This window comes from Parasteatoda tepidariorum, chromosome 8 (genome assembly GCF_982258835.1).
Source record: "Parasteatoda tepidariorum strain Cologne lab strain chromosome 8, Ptep-v5.0, whole genome shotgun sequence".
Lineage (NCBI taxonomy): Eukaryota > Metazoa > Arthropoda > Arachnida > Araneae > Theridiidae > Parasteatoda > Parasteatoda tepidariorum.
Genome location: NC_141762.1, coordinates 38,512,851 through 38,533,921, shown reverse-complemented (window position 1 = coordinate 38,533,921; position 21,071 = coordinate 38,512,851). Strand labels below are relative to the sequence as shown.

The window sequence follows — 21,071 nt, the reverse complement described above, 5'->3', positions numbered from 1 at the left end:
GTATTTTAAATCTGTTCTCTTTCTCTTAACGTCTTATTTGAATTATCAAACAAATATACGTCTAGAATACATAAAATTAAAATGGAAAAGCAATAAATAAAATTTTAAACGAAGTTCTTTTAAAAACTAGAAAAACTTCTATTAGCCTTATTGTACCGAAACTTTGAGGCAATGCTTAATGTTCAAACTTCGATATTCTTATTCAATTAAAAATAGTAATAAAAATAAAAGAAAATGAAAAAAAAATAATGTCTTTAAATTTAACTTTTGAAAAATATTGTAAACCCCTGATTCTTCTCACTCTCAAAATGTTGTCTTAAAATCTGCTGCTTACGTCATGCGCAAATTTGCACTAATATTACGGCTACTGATCATTTACAATCTTGGAGTTTAACTTGCTTGATTTAAGTTTAAAATTGAAGTTTCTTAATGATATTCTGCTTTATTCTACCAAGATCCAAGTTTAAGATGTTTCCCTTTAGTTGATATAAGAAGTAGGTACACTGTTTAATTGCATTTCATTTGTCTTATTAAGTATTTAATTTACGCATTGTTATTTGTTTTTTTAAGATTATCAATTAATATTAACTTAAGAATTTAAAACTTAAATTTATGCTTGGAGCGGCCTTACCCAAAGGATATTAAATGGTTATTATGCTTCCTTCTTAAATTCAGTAAGTTTCAAGTAAGCACTGAAACTATAATTTAAATTTAATTATCAATACTTTCATTTATTACTGTTATTACTATTTTACCTTAATTTTTTTTTTTTTGATGTACGATGTATTTTTTGATGTATGACAATACATTTATCGTTATTATAAAAAAGGGAAATTAGCACTAACGTTAGTTAGATTTACATTAATACCAAAATATAGCCCAACAAATAAAAATAATATTTCAGAAATTGAAGATTTATCCACATTAAAAAGTTTTATGAGGCTCCAGACTACTTATCAGGATTTTAAAATAGAAACTGTGTATTACTATAATTTGAATCTGATTTTTTCCAAACGTAGCATTTATAATATTTTCTTAACCCACTTTCGAGTGTATCCATGGCTAGAAGATTGTATTTGTAATTTCGGTAACTTTCCGATTAGCTTAAGCACTTTTAATTTCAAGACAGGATAATACAGTCAATTCGCTATAACTCGAAGTACGATAACTCGAATATTACTATAACTCGATTTTTTTATGAGGTCCCGACCCTTTTATCTTCAATTTCATGTTAATTATTCTCGATTACTCGAATTTTACTCCCTTTAACTCGATTTTTTTTTTGATCTTTTAAAGCAAGAAAAAAAAACCTAAGAGCTGATATCTTGCCCCTTCCTTTGCAACACACACACAATGTCTTTTGCACTCTTCATGGAGAAGCTAAAGCTGTCTCTCTTGAAGTATCTGAACAGAGGTTAAATGAAACGTTACCAAATTTACTTCAAGCATACAGTTAAAATGATGTTTTCAATATTGGTGAAATGGGTTTATTTTTTAAATGTCTTTTAAATAAGACTATGATGTTTAAGGATGAAAACTGCTCAGGGGGTAAAATGAGCAAGAAACGTTTGATTGTCCTAGTTGAAGGAAATGCGTCTGGGACCGAGAAATTGCCCTTACTTGTTATCGGAAAATACCGAAATCCCCGATGTTTCAAGAATGTAAAAACGTATCCTTTGGATTACAAGTCTAACAAAAAGTTTTGGATGACATCAGTTTTATTTGAAGACTATGTAAGAAAATTGGATCGGAAATTCTTCGCTAAAAAAAGAAAAGTGATACTCTTTATGGATAAATGCACAGCGCATAGCGATCTACCTAATTTGAAAGCAATAAACTTGCAGTTTCTCCGGCCAAACACAACAGCAAAGTTGCAGCCGATGGACCAGGGTATCATAAAGTGCTTCTAACAGTCCTATCGTAAATGGCTTGTCAGAAAAATGATCTTAAATATTGTAAGCATTTAGAAGATTTGTAATTAATAAGCATTAATTAAATAATCCGACAATATTTTGAAAGTCCAAAACCTAAACTAACGGTAAGTCGAACTTCCGATATGTCGAAGTTTTCCGTCAGTCCTATCAGATTCGAGTTATCGCGAATTCACTGTATATGTTTTATTCGTTTTCTAATCACCATAAGTAAAATTGATTGCTTATAGGAATAATTGTGATTCATTTTGAAATTGGAATTCATTTGAGAAATTTGATCTCTATAATTGATCAAAAATCGTCGAATGCTGTCAAGTTTCGAATAATAGCCATTAAAATTTTTGTGACCGGTACTAGGACACCCTGGTTCAGTTTGTATTAGGCGATAGTTCGGGTTCAGCATGGAAGATAACGTGATCGATTGTGCTAATTGATGGATTGCTTCTACCACAAAATTTTCGGAACTTGAATGTAGTTTATCTATTGATTCGACTTCATATTTATGTATGGTGCGAAACAAAATAACTCGTCTTAAATAACATTCAATCTAATACGTAAATGGTTTACGTCTTGAGTCTCAATTTTTTTTTTTGTTCGAGGACATAATCTTGTACATGCTAATTAATTTATACAAACGATATTTTAAGTTACAAAACCAGGTGAAAAAAAAACGATTTTTTTATCCGATGGATTTGAATTTTTGATCCTAAAAATATGGAAGGTAGTCAATATTTTAAAAGTTTTCCAGCCTGAAAATATTGCCAAAGTTGTTTAGGCAGGAGAGCGATTGAATGTTTGGATCTCTTAATGTTAACAAAGCTTTTTGAGTATTTCGCTACATTTGAAGAGGCTTTTTTAAGCGAATCATGAAGTTTTTGCACACTATTATAATATTCGTTTATCCAAAGATAATTCTATGCAAAAAATAACTTTAAATAAATATTATTTTTTATTTTATTTACTAATTGTCGAAAACACTTTGCAGTGCAAAATATAGAAATTTTTTTCCATAATCAAATTCTAAAAAAAAGCTATTTATAGAAAATTCGATTTCTGAAGAATTCTTCAGAAATCGATTTCAATTGATTTCATTCAAATTTTAAATTTTTGATTTGCTTTAAAAGTTATACAATACGAAATTTGCAAAAAGGAATTTTAACATTAAGTGATTTAAACTTTCCACCGCTCTCCTTCATAAACTGTTGATACCATATTTTGCAGATGGCAGGTGCTTCTCCTGTTCTAGGGTCTAGGAACTGAATCCCTCATAAAGTTAGACATTCAAACCAATAAGATCGATTAGTAGTATGTACATTAAAATCCGATCAATAGATAAAATATTTTCAGGATTTTCCCTTTTTTGTGCCCTGTTTATACATAAGTGCATACATCGTTATTACATAGCGCATGAATATATGCGTACATATATTGAACATATATAAATTGTGTATATACGTACAAACGTACGGGCGTACGGGGTATACCCACATTTACATAGATACGTATATACATTATATATTCATATAAAGTATGTGTGTATCTACATATATGTGAATTAACGTACATAAGATTATGCATACTTATATGTACTACTTAAAGTATATATACGTATGCACGATACACAAAAAATAAATGGACCATTCTAAATAAGTTTTCATCTAATGATCGTATCTTCACATTCAAGGACTCAATCTTAAAGGTTCGAGAGGATGACATATATGCTAATTACTTAGTGCCCACGATATTTTAAGTTACGAAATCAGACACGAAAACATACTTTCTCTGAACAAACATGCCTTTTTTATGGTGTTTCTTGGGTTTTTGACTCTCAAATTATAGGGGTGACCGTAATCTGGAAAAAAATAGTCTCAATAGTTATAGTCAGAAGAGCGGTTCAAAGTTTGTACCCCTTAATGTTAATATTTTTTACGTATGAGACCACATCTTGAGAGCATCTTAAATGAATTGAAAATTTGTTTGCACTCAATTAAAAAATTCGTTTGTCCAAAGCTAATTCCATGCAAAATATAAATTTTAGTCAAAATAATATTTTTTTATTATTTTATTCAATGATAGTCTAAAAAATTTTGAATTTAGGTTAAACAATTATAAATGGCAAAGCGCAACATTTGAACGAAATCAATCGAATAGCTCTTGAAAATGTGACTTTTTCAAAATTCAATTTTTCAGGAACTCTTCGATCCATTCTACTCAAATGTTGTATTTTGCGATTTAAAATTTCCTTCTTTAAAATGTCATAAAAAATTCTATACTTTAATAATTCAAAATTTTTTGGCTATTATAAAATAAAATTTAAAAAAAGTAAATATTTACTAAAAGTTATATTTTGCAAAGAATTATCTTTGGATAAACAAAATTTATGTTTGTATGCAAAATTATTTTAATTCGTTTTAAAAGTTCTCAAGACATGGTGAAATACTCAAAAAGTCATATTAACATTAAAGAGTCTAAGCTTTGGACTCAGACCTCACTATTGGGACGATTTATTTCAGATTGCGAATACCCGTTGGACGGCTCTTTTGACCAACCTATTATTAGGACCATATTTCCCAGAGTGCGGCTACGCCCTATATTTTGTGGGACAGAAATGTGCATCCGTCGAGAAAAGGTATGCTTTTCAGAGAAGGTACGTTTTATTTTTGTCCAATTTAATAACATAAAATATGGTTTGCATTAATTAATTAACATACTTGAGATCCTTTGAACCCTTAAGATTGAGTTCAAGAACGTAAATATCCGATCATTGGATCATCTCGCAGTAGAGTGAACTTTAAGACACGGTTCCCAGTAGATCACCGAAGTCAAGGATCACTGGCTACGGTCAGTGTATGGATGGGTGATCACTTTGATCAACCTACAAAGGAACCAAAGGTGTGCGGTATCTATCCTAATTAAACTTTTCAACCATTAGGATCTCGATTTCACTCGCATGTCGTCAAGCAGGAGATCCATCCCCTCTGCAGAGGATCAAAATTGTGTTGACATGTCTTCATACCATCCTCAGGAATGTTTCCCAACTCTACACCAATAGCCCATTGTTCATCGTTAGTGCTACATAGACCAACAAAAACAACCGATCATTAGATCAAAAAATTTTCAGAGTGGTCTGCTTTTTGTTTTCAACAAATAATTTATTCATTCCACGTTCATATGACATACAATGTACTCACGTGTGCATGTACTATATGCATGTAGTGTCTAATAACAATGTTATTCATAAAACGATATTTAAAGTGACCACATAAATATAATTATATACTGCGTGTGTATGCATGTATTTTTACTTATACGTGTGTATGCATACATTTTTATTTATACGTGTATATGCACCTGTATACAAATAATGTATGCATGCATTCCTGTAGGTACAATATACGTTTGTGTCTATGTACGTACATACAATTCATGTGTATATGCATAAAATTTCATTCAATATACGCAAGTATGCTCACAAAAATTTCCTCTTATTTTTCAGAGAAAGGAGAATATCTGACGAGGAAGTAATTTATTTTAATGAGGATTGTTTCTCTAATTCCTTCATGCTAAATATGTTGTATATTCACTGGTGGTTATTATACCTATAATATCATTTGTTTATGTATTGACGAAATAGTTGATTTAATTATGGTGTATCTGTTTTGTATTATTCACTAATGGTTATTATACAGATAATATTTTTATATAACATAATACCTAATATAATTATGGCATGTCTGATATGTACTAATGCACTTGTCATATACTAATTGTTATGATAATCATAATATTTATTTGTTGTTGTGTGTTAAAAAAAATATGTTTGGAGCTTCTACATTCATTAAACGATTTCTTTTAAAAAAATATTTTGTTATCATTAAGTTTCCTACATTTATCATATCATACATATTAAGTAAGAGATAAATAATCAGTTGAATTTATTTATTTTGACAAAAGAAGATATTTCATGTTAATTTTCTTTGATATACAAAGAACTGAACATTTTTGCACTCATTAAAACTTCTCACACCGCATAAATTTCCGAATAAGAAAGACGAAAATATACAGACCCTCTCTAAGTATTACATATGTTCTATTTATTTTGTGTTTTCATTAATCAAATCGTCAAATAAAAAAAATTTCATATTAAACGATATTTTAACTTGTAAATCTCTAAGTTCTTACAGCAAAGTAAGTCGGACTGATAAAAAATGACTGTTTTCCCCAAAATAATCAAGCAAAATAGATGGAAAGGAGAATTTTTCTCGGATTGAGAAGCTATAAGAAGTAAAAAATATAACGAATAATGAAACACGCCGTCACACAATCGTGGGAGAGATGACATCACGTTCGGAATGACGTTTTAGCTGACGTACACTAGCAATAGTATTAAATTGCATTGTCAATGAAAATCTCATGACAAGGTAGATTTTAGCTGAGCATACGAAACGCTGCAAACGGAAACCTTATAATTATGTAGATTTAGGATGATTTTCTTCTTAGAACTAGCGTTATTCAAGGTTTTTATTTTCACTTGAAAACCCTAAGACAACCTCGTTTTAAGGTTGTTAGGTAGAAGGTTGTTTTCCAAGGTTTTGGATTAGGGTAATGTGCGTAGAATAGAGCAGATTGTCGCAGACCTCGTTTTAAGGTTAGAAGGTTTACATGTAAACCGTGTAAAAACCCTTTTTAGGTTTACATGAAAAGGTTTTTGTTGGGTGAAAAAAACCTTATATTGCTATCTGGGACTGCGATATTTTCCTTTTTCTTAATAATTTTTGTATTTACTTGTCAAAAATATTTTTTAAAATTTCCACGACGTTTTCTTTTACATCCATGTTTAGTGTAGTTTTCAGTTCCATATAGTTTCCCAACTTAAAAGATTTTAATCTATATGAAAATTAAGAGAGAAACTAACGTACTTCCTTTCTCTATGACTCTCCACATGCTAATGGGGAAAGCATGTAGAGTGCTGCCATAGGTAGAGAGTTCTGTTCTACGCCATCTGCAGCATATTTCGATCGCCAAAAGTTGAAAATATTTCACACCGAAATGTTCGTCAATCAGATTTCCGCTCGCATGCTATCTTTTTTTATTAAAAAAAATCGCATCCAATCCATTGAAGTGCCATTAATAACCAGAGGGTCATTCTGACAATATGTAATTCACGCATTTTGAACACCCATGGTGAAAAAGCGAAAACGAACCTGAAAAAAACAATCCATCAAAACGTCACCAATCAGGTTCTCTTCTTCTCTAGATGGTATACGAATATTGATGCAGTGTAAACAGTCCTCCAATTACACTGTATCTGAATTTTTTCGGACCAATCTCGCATGTGTGAAGGCATTTGCATCGGATATTCATGCAAAAGTTGTTCATGCATGTTCATTTCGTTTCGTATTTTTATGGAATGACCTAAAGAAGCTTCTCATAGCGTGTAACACACAAACTGTATTTAATTGGTCTGGAAAGCGCAGACAAACTTCACCAATAAAAGTCCAACAAAATTAAATGTTTACAAAAGAAACAAGCTTTCACTTAAATTATTAAATTACTTTATGAGTATGTACAAAATAAATCAAATGGTATATTTTAAATTGCGGTCGTTTTGTTTTGTTTATTACTTTTATTTTGACGTCACGTGATAAGAATGGCGAATAAACAATCACACATTCAGTTGGTTATTTGGACGTTGTCGAAGAAGGATGTATGTATTTAGGGTTGGGAATGTTGGTTACGGGACACACGTTGATCTTGAAATATAAACATGAATAGATCTTCGTACAACAAAGAGACGCATTTAAAATAAAGCAATATTAAGAATCTACACCAATTTAGCTGAAAAATATTACAAAATAAGGTTAAAATATAATACAAATATATTTTTCTGGTCATGTGATTGTTCTCGACCAATCAGATTTCAGTATTCTGTCGGCCGCGGTTGGAATGTACTCTAGTAATGGGGATCCATTGTTGCCCCAATCGATTTTGAATTAAAAACAATCCAATTTAATTATAGCAGTCGTATGATATAATTTTGTTCACTATAATAAACAGTAAATAACAATATCTGTAGATTGGTACTGTATCATTATTTTTTTGGCATGTTTACATTATAAATACGTTTGGACTCGTTATGCAATGGCTGTGCACACTTTCAAGGGCAGCTATATGCTAACAACAGTGGAAAAATTTGATGGTGCATAAATTTTTTCGAATTGTTGCAGATATTAAGGTACTACTTTTATATTACATTCCTTACACATATTTTTTCATATATATTGGTAATATAATTATTAAAAATGTTTATTGCGGAATTAGGCTTAATTTCTTTCTCCCGTTAAAATACATTTAAAAACCGCCATTTTCACGTATTTTTATCGGTTTATGAGTCAGATAGCTAGACTACTATCAAGTTTGTTAACGGTTTATGCTTTTTAAAATGCGTTACAGTTTTTAAAATTCTTCTTTTACATTTACCATTTGCATTTTTTCTGAATAATAAATGCCAATACAAATTATTACTTAGTAAGTTGCATTAGGTTATGAAATGCTGTGAGATGGTGTTGCTAATTGATAGGTAAGTTCCTGGTGCATTGTTTAATCTTCCTGCTTTTCGAAAATACTAATTCCATATGCATTAAAGGAAGTATTTAGATGTGTTAAAATTATTGTAAACAAACAGTATTTGTTATACAAGTAGTGTACTTCAATGTTAAAGCTTGAATATTGATGTTTTGTTTTAAATTGTGTTTTCTGTTGCGATAAATTTTGACAAATTACTATTTCAAGCGACAATTTGCTCAGCGAAATTTAGTTCTTTGTATTGCTTATGGATTGTGTTTTTGATTAACAGAGTAGAGTACGTAATGTAATCATCTTCATTGAATCTGATTCTATTAATGCAACTTTAATGAATTTGTAGTCTTAATATGAATATTATTAAATACTATTCAAGTATTTAATGATTGTTGATATATTAAGGAAAATATTTATTTGAAATAGATTATATATTACATAAAAACAAACTCGGTTAATATATTTATTACTTATAGGCTTTATGGTTTGCACATTATTATTTGTATAATGTATGTGTGTCTTTCTTTAATTTTCTATTGATTACTTATGATTGTTTTTACTGCTTTGATAGGATTAATAAAATCTTCAAAATGTTTTTTTAATTTATGTTTTTCTTTATTTTCAACCATCTTTATTACAAATTTCTGTTCCCTTTCTCATTTCAATTATAAATAGTGTTAAAGATTCAGCTAAGAAGTTGTTTTTACAAACATTAGATCAATTTTTTAAACATTACATGCCATATTTCAAGTAAAGTTTTTAACTTGTTGTCATATCACTGTGGTATTTTTAGTCTTAGTTCTTTAAAGCTTTGAAAGAAAATATTATATGGTTTATGGTTTTAATTTATTAGATGGTGTTGCTCTTTTTGCTCAATAAATTTTGTTATTAATTGTGATCTTACACAGGGAGGCATTAATTGTGATCTTACTTCATATCATATAAAGAATATCGATTAAAATTTTGAATATGTTCACTTGCTAATATGATGCTTATGTTCTTTTTTCTTGTAATTTTGTAATAATCCGTTTGTACCATATACCATGGCCTAATATTTTAAAATTGTAAAAAATCATAACCAGATATGAAGACGGGGTGGCTACTAGTTATGCCGTTTAAATTAGTGGAGATATTTCTGTATCGTGATCTGTTGCGCCAACTGCAATCGCGAAGATTTTACAGGTGACGATAGGGTAATCTCCCCTAGTTAGTCCCCTTATATGAGGTTTTCTTTTTAGTTTCTCATGGGCCACAGCATGGACAACATCAATATTTATTGATTATTTTGGAGGGGAGATTTCTGTTTCGTGGTCTCTGGCATAATAATCGCTAAGTCTTGGCAAACTTCTGGGGAGCAGCCTGTGAGAAAAAATAAAAAAAATCAACACAGAAAGAGACTGACTTGGCAGGTATAACTCGTAGCCACCCTTGGGCAAACATCTACATGATTTTTAAAAAAAAAAAAATGCAAATTTAGGATCTATTTGGCACCTTTGTAATTGTAGCTGCCATGATAGATCACAATAGGAAAATCTCCCCCCTCCCCTGGTGAGTAGTTTGCATGGCAGATCGTGATATGGAAGTATCCCATGATCACCAATTTTATTGTAGGTACCAATACAAAAATATCTCCCAATCCTAAAGAAAAAATTTCTGTACAATTGCTAAAAATATTTTCTTGGGACTTTTAGAAATTTTTGGCTAAATTGAGTTTTGGCTTATAAAACTATCGATTTAGATGAAATTATAAAGTTCATTTTAATGAATTAATATAAGAATTTCATTGTCAAAATTCACCATATTTAATATCTAAACTTAGAATATTAAAATGTACTAATTACAATATTCGTATATATTTTTATTTATTGTTTCATTTAGGTACTTGTTCATTTAGGTATTGTTTCATTTATGACTGACGATTGATGATTTCCTAATTTTTAAGCATTAACATGCATTGAATATCCTTCATTAGCAAGTACTACCATACATTTATGTCATGTATATATATATATGGATTATATCTTGGCATCATTTGGATAAAAGGAGTCATTCTTTCATACCACCAAGAAATACACAAATAATGACCATTGCAATAACTTAGACATATTGTATGGTGTAATAGGAATGTCAAATGATCTCAAACCTTTGTTTTGAAGCAACATACATAAATTTGTGTGCACAAAATAATGGTATAGCATTTAAAAAAATTATTATTTTCTTTCTAGATGCAGTTTTTTTATTTATTATAATGCCTTATCTAAAGGTGACAATGAATTTTATTCCTTTTTTCACTCCTCAGTAAAGTTTCTATTTCATTCTTGAATTAACTCACATGCAATATTAGTCTATTGTTATATTGATAAATAATGATAGACTAATAATAAAGTTATGAATATTAATAAATTACATCATTAAATAGGAAAGATCTGTAATTTTATATTTTTATTATAAAAACTTTTGTTGAATTAAAACTTAAATTGACTTTTTGTTTTATAACATATAATGCATTTCAGTTTCATTAGGAAATAAAAAAAAATATTGTCAATGCTGTTGTATTTACAAAATTTAGCCGAAAGGTATAATAAAAGTTAATGTTGATCAAATATTTATTAACTGTATATTTTAAAATCATTCTAATTTATTGATTATCTAATTTACAAATTATTGTTGTAAAATTAATAAACACAGATTTGAATAGAATTAGTAATGATGAGCATTACTTTAAAAAAAAAAAAAAATGTTTCCTTTCCTTTGCTTTGCATGAATTTTAATTTCTTATTGAATGATACAGAAAAAGCTGTTTTTATCTGGTAATCTTATCTATCTATTATATATATAAGTAATTATCCATTTGCAAAACTTTTTGACCATGTTTTTATTGTCTTTAAAATTTTTGAAACCTCAAAAGATAATTTATAATTAATATGTATACTTTCGCATAATTAAGATTTAAGATTTATATTATTAAGATTTTCTCCCAATTATCATAAGTTTCAAAAAGAATGTAGTTTTAGAGACATTTTTTTAAATACCTAACAAACAGTTTGTTTTGAGTTAATTTCAATTTATTCTTATTTAGTGATATTTTTAAAAAATTTAGATTGATTCTAAAAAATAAATTAATGCTGATTTGTTTTCTCTTAAATTAACTCTCATTAATTAAATGAAAATATGAAATTTTATAATTTCAATCTTTTGCTTTGAAGCTATAATAGTTAGTTTATTTTATAACTTTTTTGTTTTAATCATGCTATAACCTGTAATAAATAATTATTTTTGTTAAAAAAATATTGTTTTTATTGTTTATTTTGTTTGTTTTTTGATTTAGTGTTGAGTTATTAATTATTTTTGTTTAATCAAACACAATTTTATATTATCTTTAAAGATAGTTCTTAACAGGGTTCGTGATTTTTTTGATTTAAATCGGATTTTTTAAAAAATTTTATTCAAATACACTGTAAGAACTTTGATTTTTGATTAAAAAAAACTTTATAAATGTTTAATCAAAATTAAATTAATATTAAAGCTATATTATAACAATATTTTAGAAGCTCTATCTAAAACAATTTTTCATTATGATACATAGCAGCCAATTTGAAACAAATGCATGATTGAAATTTAAAGACTAGATGAAATAGAGAATTTAAACCATATTTTCGGCATATTAGGGTAATTTTTTTTTCAGATAATCTCAAGCTTTAAAAATATACATTTTGCACCAATAAAAATATAATGTAGATTTTAATTCCATGCTTTTTCAATCAAAAGATAGAATTTTAATTAACATTATTTTTTTGTGAAAAAAATTGTTTATTATTACTTTCTACAGCTATGCAAGTCTATATTAAGACAGCATTAAATGTTTACTTTAATCTGTGCTTTCAATCTCAAGAATCAAAAGAGTTTTAAAATTGTAATTTCAAATGTGTTGGAATTTAACACACACCAAGTAAGAAAGTAATTTTGTTAACTAAAATTAATAAGTGCAGCAATTTGTTTAAAATAAATTTTAAAACTAAGAAACGAAAGTAATAAAAGTATCAATAATTTAAAACACTGTTTTTTAACTTTTTAAATCAATATATATATAAAAAATCAGTTGATTTAAATCAACAAACCCAGGTTCTTAAGTTTTAAATTTTTTTTATAAATGTTTCGCTAATAGTTTTGATTAGTACAGTAGGGAACCGATTATTCGGAACGATCGGGACCATTGTTATTCCGGATAACTGATTTTTCCGGTTTTCTGAATCGCTACAAAAAGCCGTTTTTTATTGTTAAACTCAATTAAAAAAAAGCATTTGGAAATAATATAAAAAAGAAGAAGAAACGACGAAGTAATACACTAATGATTATTTCCAAAATGATGGTAAGGTAAACATCTTTCAAAAAAGAAAGAAAAATCCTAAAATCTTATGAGGAATAAAACATTTTTTTAAAAAAATGGTGGGAAAATTTATCAAATTTCCGGATTCCGGATAACCGGTTCTGTACTGTAGTATGAATGTTATTGACAAAGGCTTATTTTTTTTTAATCTGAAATTTTTCCATAATATACAAGGGTAGAAATTAAGGAAACATGATCAATGATTTGGAGGACTAATAAGTAAAACAAAACAGGCCTGTTTTCTTCTCAAATTATTATTTTTTTTAAAGGTTATGAAGTGAATTTGAGGGAAGAAAATTACGGAGATTTTGTGGCGTCCACAATTATGATAAAATGTGCTATTTTGTGTCTTAATACCCACACCGAAACAAAGCTGAAAACTCAAAACAAAACAGCATGCCATCCCTTTATATCAATTTTTGATCATAGATCTCACTGGTAAATTTTTTATGGTAGTCTGAGTCTAATTTTTAGTGGTCCTGGAATACAGAACATCATTAATTTCGTGCCCTGCATATATATTTTATTTAATTTTTCTTAAATGTTTCTATTTATATTTTTTAAACTGTCAACATTTATTTTTGAATGTTTTATCCATGCTTATGTTTTTGTTAATTAATTTTATGAGAATAGTTTTCAATAGTAATCAAATCATAGTTTTTTTAAATCAAAATAAAGCGTTAAGAAATTAATTAGAATTAAGAATTTTTAACAAAGCTTTTTAGTTTGTATTTTTTCATATCTTGTTTTAATTTTTTTAAAATTTCATTTTATTGATTTTATGATTTTTTAAAAATTTTATTATTTTTGTAATGTTTATATTTTAATTAAATAATATTTTTTCTTTTCGCAATTCACTTTCATCACTCTTTATTTATTTTAAAATTGTTCTTTAGAGCTTTCAAACTTTACAAGTGTAATTCTTTTTTCAGGAATTTTTAGGTTGATGATTATGCCTTATGAAGTTATAAGTCACTCATAACTTAGAGTTAAAAAAAGTTTAAAGTGACTTTTTGTTACTAAGATTTAATTGAATTTTACATATAATGAGGTAAGTTAATTGCGTGCAGGAATACTAAATTCTAAACCTAAAAACAAAATATTATATATTTTTATTATTTACTTATTTATTTTTGCTTGTGATTTAATTTCTGAGGAATAAATTAATTTTAAAATTATTTTTATTTATATAGCAGGATAAAAATAGACTTTTATTTTTAAATATAAAGTTTTTAAATTTTTTTCTTATTTTGTGAAAGTATTTTTTCAAAAACCATTTGAAATTTTATGGAGACACACTTAAAATCTTAATTTTAAAAAATTAGTTTACTTTTTTATATATGTTTTTGTTCATCTGTACAAAAATATGCAACTCATATTAAATTTTGTTTTTAATTTTAATTATTTTTCTTGTTAAAATTATTTTTTGCTCCTTAAAAAAAATTACACATTATTTTTTGTCTTCTTAATATTTTAACTTAAATAAATTTTTTATCTAATGAAATTATATTCATCTAGTCAAAAATTATATTCAGCTTTTTTGTGAAGAACAAAGTTATGACTCTATTTTGTATTTTAATTCCATTTTATGTTATGTTTTATGATGCAAATAAAATTTTCTTATAAGCTGTTTTTCTTAGATATAATTCACACATTCTTTTTTTGTTGTCAAAAAATAAGTTATTCAGATATTTTATTAAGTGTTGTTTGTGTTAGATATTAATAAATGTTCTATAATTCTTAATCTTACTTGTTTAATGTTTTTTTAGTGTTAGTGTACAGTTTTATTTTTTCAATTTTGTTTTGAATAATATTTATTAAAGCAAATAGCTGTGTTATTGTGCTTATCTTTTTTTTTTTTTTTTTTTTTGAAATAAAACTTTTCTTATGAAATCTGAAAATTTCTAGAATTTAATCATAAAAAAATAATAATTTGACTAAAGCTAATTATAATTGAAATTTTTTAAGTAATTATATTTTTACTCTAAAACGTTTGTGATTTATTGTGCTAATTTAATGTAAACTTTAATTGTATTAAGTTGAAGCATATTATAGTATGCATTTATAGTATATACATGCATGGCTCAATGTAATCATGGCTTGTTAATGACTTACACTTATATAAAGAATTTTTTTACTTCCATGCATTTAAAAAAAAAATTAAATCTATAATTTGTTGTAAATATATCTTGTTCAATTAGGAATCATGTCTGTAAGGCGACTGAATAAATACCATTTTCCTTGCTGGTGTGAACTCTAAGTATAATCAATTATATATATACAGGGGTCTGTTTAGAAGAAATTTGGGTCCGTTAACGGACCCTTCACAAAATATCTTTTCATAAAAACGGACCCTTCACAAAATATTTTAACTTAAAAACGGACCCTTCACAAAATATTTTAACTTAAAAACGGACCCTTCACAAAATGATTTTTCTTTTAATCGGACCCTTCACAAATTTGTTTATCTTCATTATTGTTTTGTTAATCGAATAAACCCTTTCCAGGGCGAGAAAACAAGAAAGATGGATGTAAACGAATTAAGTTTTGTCTGCGGCAGACGATTCTTCCATTATTCGTCCCAAATTAATATTCTGCATTCAGCAGTATAGGCTAAAAACCAAATATTTGTATGTTGCATCTCTAATTTAGAAACAGCAATTGTTGTTTATTTTTAAAATTTAATTCTTTTAATTATAATTTTACACTGTTGAGCATAATCTTGTATGTCTTTACAATTTAAAAACTCCTTGAAAAAGTTTTTTTTTTTTTTGCAATAACGGACCCTATTTGAACAAATTCATAAAAGCGGACCCTGGTTGAAAGAATGTGAGTAATTTTTTCACAATTTCACGAAAAACGGACCTTTCACAAAATGTCTGGACAGACCCCTGATATATATAGTCAAAAGATAGCATGGGGGAAAAAAAAAAACATTTATTTACATCAGAATTCAAATTGTATTATTATTTTAAGAAAGAATTTGTTGCTTTTAAATTATTTTTTTTTTAATCTTTTCATATTTAGAAAATTTCTATTTTTTGAAAAAATTTATTTATAAAATTTAAAAAATATCATTGAGGATGTGTTTATGGCAATCTGAAGCTTCTAGTTTCTGCTAGTGGAAGACAGTGCAATCTTTCATCTTAAAATTAAAAATGAAGTAAAATGATAATTTATTTTCTTAATAAAAGAGAGAGAAAATTTTTACAAAAAGGTTATCACCAGCTCTGCAAAAGGGTAGGCAAGGTAAAACACCACTCTAAAAGAACTTAAGGAGAACAGTAGAATCCAATATTTACGAGAAAGATAAACTAGATTAGTAACTTTTACAAAGAGCTAGACAGGATTAAAGATTTTTTATTTTTAAGTTTTTTCCATTCATATTTTAATATTTAAGGCATTTCAAAAACCAATTTAAAGCTATGTCGGCTAAAAGTTATGCTTCCCTTGTTTAAATCCTTGTATGATAAATTTTTTTAGACAAGTTAAATATCTGCAACTTCCTTTGCATATATTTAGTATTTATTTAAGTTTAATTGGTGTTTTCTTACCTTTCTGTAAAATTGTTATTTGTTATATTATTACTATTTTGATGTTAAAGCTTTTTTGATTCTTCTTATGTTTAGCTTATCAAGAAGCGTTTTATAATTAAGGGGTATTTCTGTGTCAAAACTTAATAGAAAATACGAAATTCTTTTGGAAATAAATTTTGTATTTCTTTGTGAAAGAATTTTGTAAACGTTTTTCTAATGTTTATTAAGTAAAGTTTATAGAATGCTACTTTTTGTGCAAACATAGACTTTAATTTGGTCAAATTTTTAAAATTACTAGTTACTTTTTTAAATTATGAAAAGGCATTATTTTTTCTGTATTTTATCCTCAGTTTCTTGGCGGAAATTGGGCATCTGTTAAATCACTACAGATTGTAGAATATGAGTGGCATTGCTCTTTTGTTCATATTTTTTAAACTTTTTGCTGTGCTTATTTGTATTGAATGCTAAAAAAACACAATCTATAAAAAAATAAAACATTTAAATTGTATTCATGTTCTGCATCTTCTTAAATATATGATCATAGTTTCTAGGCAATTTTTCTTCCTCATAAAGTTTACTAATGCTATTGGCCTTTCATTATAGATATTGTTAATTCTTAAAAATATTTGTTTTTAACTTCTTAGAATTTTTTTTCTAACAAAAGCTCTATAATGCTGCAGTAAAATAATTAAAAATGACATTTTTAAAACCTAGTAAATTATGATAAATCAATTATTCTGTTACCAATTCTGCAATTAAAAACTAGGGCTTACCCTTTTGAGGTCTATCCATTTAATATCTCAATTCTTTTATATTTTGTTTTTACGTTTTTGAGGTTTGTTTTCCTTAATTTTTGCAGACTTATGGTTTTTCTTCAAAGTAATTACATTTACAGGATTTCCATATTATAAGGATATACCGTAGTTTATGCGGTGAATTCCGCTAAACTACGGAAACATTAAGGGACAAGACCTATTCTATATTTAAGAAGAAATTAAGGGGCTTGACAAATTTTCTAGTTTCAATCTCCAAAATAGTTCAGTGATGGCACTTTATACTAATTGCTTTAAATGTAAGTATCACTGATTTAAAAATCATTTCAAAATTCATTTTGATTTAAAGTATTCATCACCATCATTTCATTTCCAAAAATATCTTATTTTCTTCCACTTACTTCATTATTGAAACCACGAACTATAAAACCTATTATTCTGATGCGAAACAATTTTTCTACTCTATTTCAATGTAAATTTTAACAGAAATTTTTATGTGCATGATTCCTTCAATATTTTTCTGTTTTTGTCACATGAACATGATAAAAAAATTCTGAACTTTAGTAATTAATATTGTAACATAAAGAAATTAATGCCTATGTTCAGAGAAAAAAGCCCTGCTTTAACTTTAAAAGTTTTTTTTTTATTTTTTACTGTGTGCCAAAAATGAATGATTGCACTATTTTCCATTCTCTTTTCTTTCCTATCATATCCAATCTTCATCAGTATTTTTTTATATTTTTTTTGCTTTCTTTTAGAATTGTATTTTGATGTATTCATTTTTCATGAACTGTTTGTTATAATAATACTAGATGAAACTTTTGATGTGATTGGTATAATTATATCACAATGTTTTAAAATCACAGTTTGCGGTTGGTAAAGTCACTGCATTAAATAGCCAAACTAATATAAATATGCATGTTTCCAATGCCATGAATATTAAAATTTTAAATATTAAAAAAAAAAAAAATTATAAATTACACTTTTTTATTTCCTTAATATAATATTCCTAGTCTGCTAGTGATAGTGTTAGATTTTTCAAGTAGGAAATAAATTCACTTGGCACAGCTCTGTACTGTAAAATTTTTCATTATTTCTGCTCCATTCCTTTTTGGAACTAATTTTTAACTTTACCTACTCTTTTAAAGTTATTATTGATTAAAATAAACTGTATTGTTTTTGAAAAAAAATTCAATGCTTTTTGTTATGTAGGTCATATGGTTAAAAATTTATTTAATTTCTTTACAGCCCTAATACTTTGGATAAAAAATTGGTTAACAGTAATACATCATCTATGAAATCTAAAAAGAATTCCGCTGACAGCAAGTAAGTAATATTTTATATAACTGGTTGATGTAATACTGGTTTTTAGGTAATTTATTTATGTTATGAATTTATTTTTAGTGTTTTTTTCTTCCCTTTAACATGGTGTGTAACTTTTTTAAAAAGTACTTAAGGTGCTTATTTTCGAATTTCGCTTTTTAAAAGCCCTTAAAGATGCTTTTTTTTTTAAAGTGTTTAATTTTTCCCTTTTCAAAAATGAGATTTTTTTCTATACCATGTCGATTTTCCTTGCGTATTACGCAAAAGCGTGGTATTCACATTGTTCTTTTTCAACTCATTCACTGTTCAATCAACCACAATCTATTTCGATGTACAGTCGTTCCGTAACGTATGATGGCGCTCATCATGTTGCATATTTCATAAAATACTTGGGAGACAGCATGTGTGTCTACTTAGCTGGGTTCGGTGAGATTATTGCATTCTCATGTGCAACTCTGCTGTATTTTGCAATTATTCTCAATTTCAGGCTTCATTTTCCACCCTCTGAAATCAAACCGAAAATTCTCATCTTTTTATGGTGGCTAATGTAATTATGAAAAGAGTTCTTTGTCAGAAACAAGTTATTTTTATCATGATCATGTAAAGTCTTTGAAAATTATTTAGCATTTTGTAAAAACATATAGTGCTTAAATTTTTTTTTGAGTACGTAAAAAGTACTTATTTTTTATTCTAATTTTTGTTGAGAGATGTTGCTTCGCACCCTGTTTAAATACTGTTTAGTTTAGGCTTTGTATTAACTCATTGTAGTATTCTTCATCCTCTGTTGTGTTTGCTTTAGACAGCTTTTTTTGACTCAAACTATTTTATAGACTATCATATAAATATTACACTCACATCAGTGCCGTAACTTCACTCCTCGGGGCCCTGGGGCAAACATTTTTGGCGGAGGCCCTTTCAAAAACTTTCAGTACTCCATCTCTAACTGTCATTTTAGCTATTTATGTATTATGTTAGTGAATATATTTATGAAAACAAGTTATTTGTTCGCTTATAAATTTGATTACAAAACATTGTAAGTTTTAAACATGACAATATGCAAAATTTCAGCGAAATTGATTAATCCTGAAAAATTAAATTTAAAAAAAATCGTACTTATAAAACTCGATTTCTCAGGAACTAATGCACTATTCAACCAATTTCGCTCAAATTTGTATTTTCCATGTGGAATTAGATACTTAAAAATGATACAGAAAAAAAAAACTATATGCCTTACGATTCAAAAGTTTTCAGAATATTATTGTCCCAAAGGGGACTGATCATTAAGACACGGTTCCTAGCAGATCACCGAAGTCAAGCATCACTGGCTGCGGTCAGTGTGCGGATGAGTGACCACTTGGGTCAGTCTGCGTAGGGACCGAGGGTGTGCGGTATTGGTCTTCGTTAAACTGTTCTACGATAAAGTGCTCGACTTCGGGTGCAGGTCACTGGGCTACTGAAGCAGGGGGCAATCCCCTCTACAAGGGATCAAACCTCAAGGGATGTTTCCCAGTCCGTCGCCAATAGCCTATTGTGCAGCACTAGTGCGACGTGAATGATCAGCATCAGACTATTATTAAATAAAAAATAATAAATATTTACTAAAAGTTATTTCTTGCGTGGAATTACCTTTAGATAACAGAATTTTATAATCGTGTGCAAAATTTTTTCAATTCCCTTAAAAAGCTCTCGATCTGTAGTGAAATACAAAAAAATAAAATTAACATTTGGGGGTCCAAACTTTGGATAACTCACCCGACCCAACTATTGGGACCATATTCCCCAGATTACAGCTACCTCCTATATTACGGGGGTTAGAAAATCGAATCTGTTGAACAAAAGTTATGTTTATTCAGAGAAAGTATGTTTTTACGTCTGATTGCGTAACTTAAAATAAAATATTGTGCACTAATTAATTTGCATATTTGATGTCACACCCTCGAATTATTAAGATGGAGTCCTAGAACGTGAAGATCCGATCATTAAATCAAAAGTTATTCAGGGTGGTACTTTTTTGGTTCACTGTACGTAAATATTACCAATTTACGACATCTCACTGAGGAAATATGACTAGGGGGAAAATATTCATGCTGTCTACTCCTGTCCCCCATGTCCACAGTAGCTTCCTTTTCCTCTAAATATAATGCTAATCATAAAATACCAATTTCTACTTCAATTTGGAAAATAGCTAGTAAATTGGAAAGAAAGTAGTTTCTTTTTCTAAAATTCTCAATTCTACTTTACTTTATTGTAGCGAATGTCAAATTTTCAGAAGGGGTGGCGCACATTATCTTCCATCTCAATTAAATTTCAGAGGAAAACAAAGTTTTCGATTTGGAAAATAGCTTTAACTGTCGAAAATAAGAGTTAAATATAAATTTTACTTGACTTTATTCCTGCGAATGTCTGAATTTCAGAAGGGGCGAAGTATATTCTTCACCGCCTCACTTTAATTTAAGGGGGAAAATAAAATTTTCTTTTTGGAAAATAGATTCAAAGTTTTTTTTTTTTAAAGAAAAAAAAGAAAAAAAAATTACTAGACTTC

The 21,071-nt window shown here is 27.9% G+C and overlaps 1 protein-coding gene and 1 long non-coding RNA gene across 11 annotated transcripts in view; both read left to right on the top strand.

Moving 5' to 3' along the window:
- Positions 1-244: 244 nt before the first annotated feature.
- On the top strand, positions 245-5,786 carry LOC139426344 (uncharacterized). The gene is made up of 3 exons (XR_015428549.1): positions 245-494; positions 4,445-4,560; positions 5,428-5,786. It is a non-coding gene; the product is annotated as an uncharacterized LOC139426344 (long non-coding RNA).
- A 1,791-nt stretch (positions 5,787-7,577) lies between these two features.
- Positions 7,578-21,071, top strand: part of LOC107441724 (bromodomain-containing protein 2) — a 61,990-nt gene continuing 48,496 nt past the window's right edge. For 2 of the 10 annotated variants that reach the window (XM_071181493.2, XM_016055080.4), the window contains exons 1-3: positions 7,605-8,166; positions 13,830-13,948; positions 18,455-18,532. In XM_071181493.2, the coding sequence (XP_071037594.1) occupies positions 13,944-13,948; positions 18,455-18,532 (83 nt within the window). In that variant the 5' untranslated portion in view covers positions 7,605-8,166; positions 13,830-13,943. Of the gene's footprint in view, positions 8,512-13,829; positions 13,949-17,292; positions 17,506-18,454; positions 18,533-21,071 lie in introns of all 10 variants that reach the window. The other 8 variants (XM_016055083.4, XM_043044009.3, XM_071181494.2 and 5 more) reach the window with 8 other exon arrangements.